Source organism: Anopheles ziemanni, chromosome 2, assembly GCF_943734765.1.
Source record: "Anopheles ziemanni chromosome 2, idAnoZiCoDA_A2_x.2, whole genome shotgun sequence".
In the NCBI taxonomy this organism is placed as follows: Eukaryota; Metazoa; Arthropoda; class Insecta; order Diptera; family Culicidae; genus Anopheles; species Anopheles ziemanni.
Genome location: NC_080705.1, coordinates 90,195,352 through 90,206,774, shown reverse-complemented (window position 1 = coordinate 90,206,774; position 11,423 = coordinate 90,195,352). Strand labels below are relative to the sequence as shown.

At 44.0% G+C, this 11,423-nt stretch overlaps 1 protein-coding gene across 1 annotated transcript; it reads right to left on the bottom strand.

Moving 5' to 3' along the window:
- Positions 1–284: 284 nt before the first annotated feature.
- Positions 285–3,581, bottom strand: LOC131281422 (histone deacetylase HDAC1). Its single transcript, XM_058310753.1, has 5 exons — positions 3,335–3,581; positions 2,790–2,902; positions 2,595–2,712; positions 1,406–2,521; positions 285–1,328 (listed from the first exon to the last, which is right to left on the bottom strand). The coding sequence occupies exons 1-5, from the start codon at positions 3,375–3,377 to the stop codon at positions 1,252–1,254; spliced, it is 1,467 nt and encodes a 488-aa protein (XP_058166736.1). The 5' UTR covers positions 3,378–3,581; the 3' UTR covers positions 285–1,251.
- Positions 3,582–11,423: the final 7,842 nt, after the last annotated feature.

Sequence of the window (11,423 nt, the reverse complement as noted above, 5' to 3'; positions counted from 1 at the left end):
CCCTACCAGCATGATGATACGCGAGCAGAAAGTGGGAAGCCTAAAATAAAGCACAGGCTACAGAAATGTATTCGTTTGAAAATCTGCAACTCACATGTATTTACCTGGTAATACTTTTACTTAATTGCATCAGAAACGATAAGCTCTGCCTCTTCGCAAAGCTCCTCACCTGTCCACGGTTTAAATTGATTAGCTTTACCCTACCGCTTTCTATTCCTAAACGCCTCGCCGCATCCGATACGATTTCGTGTAAGGAGTGATACATCTTAATTCGGTCCTCAATGACCGCGTATGCAAGTGTATGTGTTTGTCGCAAAAGGTGTCTGATACGTGCGCTTCTAATAATTTTATCGTGACTCTGTCCATTTTTTAGTTTGTTTCTGTTTTTCTTCGTCGCTACTCCGTTCTACCACAGTTTTCAATCCAATACCAGATGACTTCTGTCCTGTCCAATTAATTACTTAAGGCCTAATTAACATGTCTGCAAACGTACATAATGCGGTACACCAAATGGATTGAAAACGTCTGTTGAAACAAAAGTGAGCTACGAAATAAAATTTGGTGATCATGGGGAATATGAGATAAAACTTCTTTATCAATTATTGAACATTAGTTCGGCTTTATGCTTTCCGCTCCTACATTACAATTGGTACGTTTTGTATTAAGTTTATCGGTTTCATCTGAAAGTTTCGGTATTTGTTGTAGTTTTGTTAGTTTGGGAGGAAGTGTGTTTACTTTTCATCATTCCTGAGATCATACACATACGTACATACACATTCGGCACCACTTCTTAAATCTTAAAAAACGCTTTGTAATTGGCTCTACTGTTGTTGCTGTTATGTGATACCGGACATGTCTGATATCATGTTCGCCCTTGGCCAAATGGCTAGTCTTTTGTATATATGCTCAGTCGCGACTCCGCGTATTATTGGCGAAGGGACAATGTTTTGTTTTCTTTTTAAATAATGTATTCTGTTGGAAAGAAAATAGTAAAAATCACCGCATCATGTGACCGGTTCGGGCGCTGGCTGGCTCGCCATCAGACCCAGTCCATCAGGAACTCTCAAGATAAATTTGTTTATCCTTCACTTTATAACATCGACGTCCGTTTGCACGAGATTTGTATGATGGTTTACGAACGTCCCGACCCCGAACGCCCCCTTGTTCCGTAAAATACTCGAGATTACCCCCTAAGCTCTTTCGTGGGCTTAGTTACGAGGAAGGTTGCTTTCGGAACGACGAAAGTGACGATCAGGCAACAGCCGTCGTTTCCTTCTTGACCGGCTCTTCAGTCACTTTGGTTTCTTCCTTGTCGCCACTGGTGTCCACTAAAAGCGAGCCCAAGAGAGAGAGAGAGTCAGTAAATGATTCACTGTCGGTACCGGTGGTCAAATGGTGGACTTACTTTTCGCTTCCTTCTCTTCCTTCACATCTTCCACCTTGACTTCCTTCTCGATTCGTGGCCGCTTGCGCGACTGTCCCTGTCCCTTGAACGAACGATTGTCCCGGCGGCCACCTTCACCCTCATCCTCCGAGTCGGAAAACTCATTGTCGGGCACGATCCGCTTGTCCTTGTCCTGCTGCGGTAGCCGCTCGTCCTTGTCCACCTTATCCTCATCCTCCGATTCGTCGTTGATGGCGTCCTCCGGGATCGGCTGCACCTGTACGCCCGGTGCATGAGGCAGCATCCGAAGGTTCTCGAACAACCGGTTCTTGATCTTTTCGAGATACTCGGTCGTGTTCTGGTTGGACATGTTGCTCGGGCTGATGTGCAGCTTGAAGTCCGGTCCAAAGTACTCGAAGTAGTCATTGTACGGCAGCTCGTTTGCAATCTCGACCCCCAGTGCCACCGACGTCTCGTACGTCCAGCAGCGGGACACGTTACGAATCGTGTACCCACCGCCTCCGACCATCAGGAACGGGAGATTGTATTTCTTCACAAACTCAACGCATTTGCCGTGACCCTTGACGGTCAAATTGAAGCAACCGAGCCGATCGCCGGTCAATGAATCGGCACCGCACTGCAACACCACCGCCGACGGTTGGAACGTTTCCATCACCTTCGAGATGATCGGCACGAAAATCGAATCGTACGACTCGTCATCCATGCCGTCCCGCAGTGGAATGTTCACCGCGTAGTACTTGCCCCGCCCGGCGCCAATGTCCCGAAGATCGCCCGTGCCCGGAAAATACTCTCCATACTTGTGGAAGCTGACCGTCATGACGCGGTCGGTGGTATAGAACGCTTCCTCTACGCCATCCCCGTGGTGCACATCGATATCGATGTACAGGACGCGCTGGTGATACTTCAGCAGCTCCAGGATCCCAAGCACGATATCGTTCACGTAGCAAAAGCCGGAAGCTTCCGACTTTTTCGCATGATGCAATCCGCCACCCCAGTTGATGCAGATTTCCGACGCTTGCTTGTTCAACTTTACCGCAGCCGCTACTGACCCTCCGGCCGACAGCTGGCAGAACTCGTACAGACCATCGAACACGGGACAATCCTCGCCCACGTTGACTAAAGAGAAAAGGAAGCTCGGTCAATCATGCAACCCGCGGAGAAGATTTGATGCTGAACAAAGGACACTTACATCGCTGCATGTGTTTATTGTACTCCGACATGTTGTCGGGGCGGATCGATCGAAGGAACCGGATATAGTCGTCCGAGTGGAACTTTGTCATTTCCTCCGCAGTAGCCTTGTGTGGACGCTGGTTGAGACAAATTGAAATGACAATTCAAATAACAAAATTGCGAAGCAAAGTTTCCAAGCATCGCGGATCCTTACATAGATTTCCATCTTGCGGTAAAGACCGTAGTTCAGCAGGAGGTTGTGCGTCATGCGTATGCGGTGCGGCTTCATCGGATGTCCTTGGCCATAGTAGTAGTTTCCGATGTCGCCTATTGGAAACAAGAAAAACCCATAATCAACGGTTAATGAAAGAAAATTTGCGCTTCACCAATCGGCAAAGCAAGCAAAACACAAACATCGAGGATTGAAATAGAATGCGCGTTTTCAGTTTCGAAAATTTACGGTCACTGTCTTCTAGCATTAACTTTGATCAAGCGACCGTAGAATGCTATTCCACGCTAAAGAGAGAAAGAGTCCACTAGCGTGCCGAAGAGATCGGTTCTAGAAAATGAAGTGGTGTGTGTAGTTGTGAATGGCGGCTGTTTATTGTACGGTTGCTGGAGCCAAGTGAATGCTAGGTGACTATGGTTGTAAATTTTAAAAATGATTCCTTTCTCATGCGGAGAAAATTGCGATCGTTTGTGGTTTGTTGGGCACTATTTACAGAATCCAGATGTTACCAGTTGGACGATTTTACTCACTATCGTAATAATAGCAGACACGCTTTTTGCTATGAGACTGCATTCTGCTTTTTTTCTTCTTTTTCGCTAGCACGAAGGAGTTGTACGCTTCACCGTTCTACGTCTCACAAAGCCAGTCAATTGTTTCGTTTTAATGCACTTTTAACTAAACGTGCGAGCCGATCACACGGGCGTTATAAACAAAGACACAAGAACCGCTGAAGACGACGGTAAAATAGTTTGTCACAAGAACAAACCGCGCACTACTTCCCCGTATAGCTGAAACAAGAAGACTGACGAATTTCGGCATTCAAAGTGACAAGCGCCGTTTGAGTTGTCAATGTACGTTTAAAGTGTAATGCTTGAGTTCGGATTAGCTGATTGAAACCAGTTTACTAAACCGGTAATTTGAAATTGGTTTTGAAACGAGATATTGAACCGGTAAATTACCTATTTCAACCGGTAATCTAAACTAGAGAATAAAAAGATCGATTCCCGGTTGGGATTCCAATCTTTCGATTCAAACCCATTCTGAGATGATAGTTTTATTCGACTACATTAAGCGTAACATATAAAGAAAAGCTCAAAACCTCTATAAAATATACATACTACTACTACATATAAAAAAACCGGTGCGGTCCAGGTGTCAAAAACCGATTTTTCTATCAGAATCGACCGATGCAAGTGTAGCCCCAAAACCTCTTACTCAAACCCTATGCTTTATCCTGCTCACCTTCAAATTGAGTCCAGCAGTTTACGGTTACAGGATGGTAAATATAGGCACATATTAACAATCAGATTCGTTTTAACATATCCCGGTTAACAGAAATTTAAACTGTTGCTGGTACTATGTAGTTCCAGCAAGAGTCCCAGCAACCGGCCAACTTGCTGTAACTACATGACAGCTGCAAAAAATTTGAATTTTTGTCAACCGGGTTGTATCTAGATCGACTCGTTATGTGACTACCCGGTTGACAAACACTCAAATTTTTTGCAGCTGTCATGTAGTACCAGCAAGTTTTTCCATGGCAGATTGCTGGGACTCTTGCTGGAACTACATAGTACCAGCAACAATTTAAATTTCTGTCAACCGGGTAATTCGGCTAATCATTGTGAGTCAATTCAAATAGATTAGGATCAAGTCAGAATCGAATCAAATCAAGTCCCAAACAAATTAAATCTGATTCGAATCCTAACGAATCAAATCTTTAGGAGCCATCAAATGGGATTCGAATCTTTAGAATCCGTCTAGGGATCGAGTCTTCGAATCTTCCGAATCCCGATTCTGCCAACACTAGTTTTGTGTTTCGTTGTTCAGTCTGGAGAATAGTGCGAAACGGTGAACATCGTTCGTGACGAGCGTCTTTCAATCGAGTAAAAACATACATGAAAGTGTGTTTTCTAATTGTGGCACCTGGTGAAGTGTTTTTTAAGTTTTTAGTTACTTACGTGTAAGTGTTCATTAATACAAAGCACAGTCGGCGAAAGGATACTTATGTCCCGGTACCACCAACCTTTCTGTGCACTGTTCAATTGCGAGACAAGAGATGTAATCATTTTCGTACTGCACCGACCAATTTTCTGGAGTAAAAGGATATAATTCTATGAAACGAAGTGAACAATCGCAATTCTAAGGATGTAAAATTGATCATAAATTTTGCAGCCGATTGCGGTTGTGTGCGTAGCTACTAGCAACCGTTAGTGACCGAAAGGGATGTCGTTGCTGCAGCAACCGACATCAAACGGGAGTCGGAAAGTAGTTTAACTGTGTTTGTGTCTGCGACTCTGGTATCCTTTTTTGGTCGCCGTTGGTCGCGAGAGAAAGGAAACCCGTTTCACCAGTGTGCGTACAACGTATCCTTGCCCGGGTGGTGGGTGTGTGCAGCAAAGTGGCGTAAAGGGGTGTCAACATTGAAACAATTATGGAATTGGACGAAAATTAATTCCCCGGCCTACGGTTGTGGGCTTCAATGGTTCGATGATCTAAAATCAATATTTCGTCCATAGCTAAGTAGTAAAAGGAATGGCGATAATGTTTTCCTACGATTGAACATTCGAATGTAGGTAAACGCACCAGCCGACTTCAGCCATTTTAAAAAACGAACCTATTGTGTGTTGCTTCCAAGAAGGCGAAGCATTAAAATAGGCAATCCCCTCGCAGTTGAAGCGGTCTGTCTGCCCGTTCGTCTGGTCGGGTGTAAAACAAAACAACGGAATTGCTTGGCACGGTACCGGATTACAAAAGAGGTGCCAAAAAAGGAGTACCCACATACAATGTGGTGCCGATGACCGACCGCGGCACATTATGATACGGCACTTCTTAGAGAAGAATGTTAAAACGGGTGGGAAGGAAGGTGGAAGACGAGTCAAAACGTCTCAGATGCCAAAAGTATTCGGAGGGGGGCTCGACCGAGCGCTTAGCAAAGGCAAGCATCGTCTCCGAAAAGGGCCTCAGTACCTGCACGAGGCCTATTTCTGTGGTTTGGGCCGTTGTTATTTTCGTAATATTTAAAGAAGATACCTTTTGTCGCCATCGCAGTTACAGCTAGTTCTTCGATTGACGAGAGGCAGTGTTCGCCAAAGGATTAGCCGCTTGCAGTTAGGTTTATTACTGAGAACAAGTACATTGTAAACAATCATGTTTGTGCACATATCAGCTGGTTTTAACTAACTAGTAGACTATGATGTAATTGCAGAAGATAATGGGTCAAATCGCTAGTAACTAAGTAGCATATTAGAGCACTATATTTTATGTTTGCTACCCTGAATGTAGGCCATTCAATATAGGAACAAAAGAAGTACTTAGCTTTCATCAAAACATTGCTGACTGACTAAACTTATTCCTTTTAGGACAAATATTCACAGTTTATTTCTTTATGAGTTTACCGACCACTGGAATAGAAGAAATGGGTTTAAATCGAGGGGGTCACCGGCGGAGGGATGCGTCTTTCCCTTGCACCGGTATGTTGTTAGTTGTTTGCGTTTGTGTGCGCGCGTGCGTGCACATACTTGTACGAGTATGCGTGAGGTGTGCGTTCGTGAATGCGAACGTAGGAGTCGATTATCCGGTTGCTAGATGATTCAATCAACTACTAAATTGCTGCTTTGATGACATGTTACTAGATCGTTTTAGAAAGTTTTCGTATTCATCGATTCCAGAAAATCAATTCATGTTTCCATGTACAATTTCAATCAATGTAAATTGATGCTGGCGATTATGATTGTCTATGCTAATTTTTAAAGGATGCTTTTTTGAAACACCAAAGAACTATTGCTTCTTTGCTTACTTGCGTATGTGTGCACGTATCCCTTCAAGGATGAGGTGGCAAAGGGAACTTCGCTCGGAAAAAGATAAACGTTGCAGCTAACGGAGGAATGAACAATTGGGAAAACATGCCTAGCATCGTCGGAAGCGAATTTCAAACAACGGCAACGGCGACAACAACGCACACCTTCACACGCAAATTTGGCCTTTGTGCAAAAAGGGTGCTTGCGTATTTTGTTCCCTCTGCAAGCATCAAAGGAAAAGACCGAGACGGCTAGTGCGAAGCATATCCTGCACCGGAAGCAAAACCGGAAAAGAAGGACAACCGCGTCGTACGGCTAGGAAACTCTGTGCAAGTCTGTGGGTGTTGGTGAAAGTATTTCAAATCGCCGTTGGTACTGTGTGTTGGTAGCCTGCATGGCAGACCGCGTTCGTCCTTTTGTGTCAAGAGCACACAGGCAGGCAACAACGAAAAGGATGTGTGAGTGTGATTTGGGCCTGTATAGGTGCGCACAGGAAAAACTTCAACGCGAGTAGCAACAATAACCGAAGGAGGGTGGTTCGTTCCTAGGCGAGAAGCGAACGGAATCGGTGATTACGAGAGAAACTGTGTGGAAAACGACGGAAAGGAAGTCCACCAACAAGCTTAAAACGAAGAAGTCAAATCATCTTCGCAGTAGACATGAAAAAAGTGTTTACTCCAGAAAATTTTAAATTGCAAACAGTACTTTTCTCCCTGCATCAAATGGTTCATTCTTCTTTCTCAAGAGTTTTTGAAGAATGCTTCGATTCCGTCTCTAGAAAGACTGTGCCTAGACAAAGTTTCCATTTTGGAGTTTCCTATTTGAAAGACGTAGAATGTTAGCAATTGTGTTCGGTTTTTTCATTAATTTCATTCGTTCAATTAGAAACGGGAAAGCCGAGAAATGGAATGCCGTTGTTTGTCGACAGTTAAACTCAGTTTCGTAAGCGTCTTATGAATAATCCATTTTCTTAATTTTCCTTATCAACAGTGTCGATGAAAAGAAGTGAATATTTGTGAAAGTGAATGCTTCGTGGATGCGAAAGCAAAAATAGAAATAATCCAAAAAAGTGAATTAAATCGTTGTGCAGTGTTCCTCCCTTACACGGAGCGTCAAAGTTTTCGAGTTTGCGAAAAGTGCTCTGTTACGGTGTATACGTTGGATGAACGGTTGCCAAAGGAAAATTGTCATATCAGATCGTCATCGTCGGACTATCGGATCGTAGCAGTTGCTTCGGAATTATTGGATCGAATTAACACAAGGTAAGGGGCCATCAATTTATCATAAAATGTTTGATGAATCATTCACACGTTATCACTTTCTCTGATTTACCCTTGGGGGTTTTTTGTTGTTTCTTTAGAAGGGTGTGCATGTTTGCTTACTTTCTACTACGATACTGTTTTCCTACGATAAAGTTTTAAGTTGCTTATCTGTTGAAAACGAAATTGATATCATGTTTTGGAGTTATGAAATTTTATCTCGTTGAACAAGCAAACTACTCTGGGGTTTTTTAACGTTGCCTACTGCGATAAGGAAACGTTTGCGATGGAAGCCATATCGAACAATTCACGTATGGTTCCAACTTTCCCCTGGAACAAGCATGAGTCACAGCAATGCGAAAGTTTTGGTTTCTTTTATTAATCGGTTGAACTATCGAAATAGTATCGCCTGACTCACAGATTGGCCGGAAAACAGCCGAAATCTGTGTTTAATTGATTGCCGCTTCGGTGTCCCTCTTATCGGACTCGTTCAGCGGCTTCCTGTGTTTTGGCCAAAAAGGCTGTCGGGTGGGGAAGTTGGACCATTTTATCACCGTTTTTTTTTTTTTTTGACAACTTGGTGATACATTGGAGTGCACCACTTTTTCAGGGCAGTGTGTTTATCGCCAATGTACGTCGTAGTATCGATTAGTGTGTTTTGAAAATGTTGCAGAAATAGGAGAACATCAGGCAAGTATCTGAACGCCATAACATTGGGATGTTCTCCGTTCCTGTTTTCTTCCCACGCATGCGTTTTCCGCCTCCACCGCCGACGACTGGCGTGCCAGTTAACCACGATCCCCGGGGAAAACGAGTCTCTCGGGGCGTTCTGACAGGTTTTCGCGTATCGTTTTCCGTTGCTCCGGGTTACCTTTGCATTTGTGGTGGATGAACTGAATAAATTGTTGCAGTTTTACATTTAAAATGTATGTATTTTTATTGAGTAGACCTTAAAACTTTTGTGCGAAGGATGTTTAAAGCGTACTTATGATATTGACTTCCAGTTCAACTCTTCCACTTCCATGTTTTATGTTGCTGGCGACAGCGAAACTGCTAAAACCAACTAAGAAACATCCACGGTATGATTGTGTGTGTTGTGGGTAAACATAAAAACAATCACCTTGGGAAAAGAAGCTTGACACATCATGTACCATATCGGGCACTGGAACAAACATATTACCATCGACGAACGAGCGGAGATGCCTCCGTATTACTTCGACCAGAGGAGTGGAGTATCACCGGCGTCGCATATGTGAAGATGATGTCATTTTGTCTGTCGTTAGAGGACTGTCACCGAAAAAAAGGTGGGTAACGAGAGAGACAGAGGTCCCCTTTTGATGTGCCCATGTATGTTGCATTTGATGCTTCAGTTGCAGGCATGTTTTGGGTCATGTTTCCAAAACCAAACCCATCTGCAGTAGGCGATGGTTTGTCTCAGGGGATTTGATGGAGAAAAATATAAAAGAAAAGTGAATTAAGTCGCTTGCTTGGATGTGTGACATAAAACGGCAATTCCCATGGTCAACCCAAAAAATATTTTAAAATTGAAACAATAAAATTTAATAATATGAACGAATAAATGTGACTTGAAGACATATCCATATAAACAAACCTTGGAAATATGTGGGTCTCAGTGTGAAGGTGATGAAGAATGTTTATCACTCATCACTTGCGACAGATTGCATCTCGAAGAAAGGTAGTTTGAACACGGTTTCCTTTAACTTCGTGACTCGTTGCCGTCACTAAACGTATGATTCGGGAAGGTAAAATTATGCAGATCATGTGCGTGTGTGTGTGTGAGTTTCGGAAATACTTTACCCGATGTGTTGAAAACCGTCTCGGGTGGCACCAAGAAAAAAGATAACATCTGCCAGAAGGGGGCAGAGCACTCGGAAGAAAGGTGAAAGTAAAGTTTCTGTCAAACAAAACCGGGGTACCGATCGGCGTAGGATTGAACCGTGGTCGATCATATCAACAGAGAGGACGTGAATGCAAGGAAATCCTTCAAACATGGGATGGATTTTATTTTCCGGAACACATGCAACGCCACGAATGTGGAAACGAATGAAGGTGGTATATGTTTTATGCTGAGCTCGGTGTTTGCCCTCCACAAACGAGACACTCTCGAGTATATGTGTGTGCCTTCCTTGTGTTCTTGGTTGAGCGGTTTGTACCTTGGTTTAAGGCTCCCTCCCTTCCTCTCTGGGGAGCTCTTATCTTTGTTATTGTTTTGCTTTTTCTTTTCACCGCACAAATCCCGCGTCGCCTCTTCTTGGTTGTCTCGTGGAACGGGTTTTTCGGAGATGGAGGAACGTCGATGGAGGAGCGTTTTTGAACACTTCAAAGTATAACTTTGAAACCGACAGCAGCATCTACGCGTTCCCGCTGTGGACCACCATCCACCGCGACGCGATCTTCTTCACCCCGATCGTTCGTGTGTTGCTTGACTTCTTCGTAGGGGGGCCAGAAGTCGAGGCTAAGATTCCCCTGCTGCGTTTGTCCGCGATAGTTTCTTCGCCTGCGGGCCCTCAGTCGCGTTTGGAAAAAGCGGTCGATCGAGCGCGAGATCTTCATGCTTCACCGTCGTCGTGCAGCAGCTGATCGCTGACCGGTTTTTTCGCCGTTGTTGTTGTTGTGTTAGATTTTTCTACACATTTGTTTTTGTGTCCATTTTCGTTCCATCCCTTCCCAGTTCGTTCATGATTACTGTGGTGCTTCGGCTTAGCCTTCAATCGGGCATGGATGGAGCTGCCTTTTTTTTTCCTTCACGAGTCTGAAAGCCGCCCCAACCTCGTGTCAAAAACAAACCCGGACCCAAATCTCTCGAAGCCCAGGCGTGGTCGAAGGAACTACTACTGGGTTTATTCCGTGGCTCGATTTGTGCGATTGCAAACCACCGAAACGGATTGGAAAACCGATGAAAGGGTATCCAATTTCGTCCGCGCACAGTTTTAACAGCCCCGATGACATATTCAGTTTTCTGGTTTTTGATCACGATTTGCTTCTTTTTTTACTGTTTTGTTATCGATTATTGGGTCTGGATCGGTTCCGTCTTGGATTGATGGTTGCGTTGGCTGACCCCAGAAATCAATTTGTCGAATGATCAAAGCCGGTTTCACAGCCCCCGTCATCATCGTAGCGGTTAAGTGTACTTTGTTTGGTCGGCTTTGAAATGTGTGAAATGGAATGTTTTTGCATGGATTATTTGACTTGGTATTTTTCTTATTTCTATTCAATATTTCCTAGGAACACACTAGAGAAAGTTTGAAGTTGTTTGCAAAGTTCTTCGTCACCTTAAATTTATGTTTTACTAAAACATGGCTTGCACTCAATGCTGGATATGATGCTACGACTGCAAGGAAACGTTCGGAAGGGACACCCGTTGAAGGGGCACGATCTATGACGCCATTGTTCCTACACCGCATCTCACATCATATAAATCACTCTGTTTTCCCTAGCCGATGACATTCCGTTTGCGGCTTCTCAGTATATCTTTTCCGGCATATTGATGGTGGAATAATCATTGCATCATTACGGTTTGGTTTTTGTTCTGCTGCCCGCCA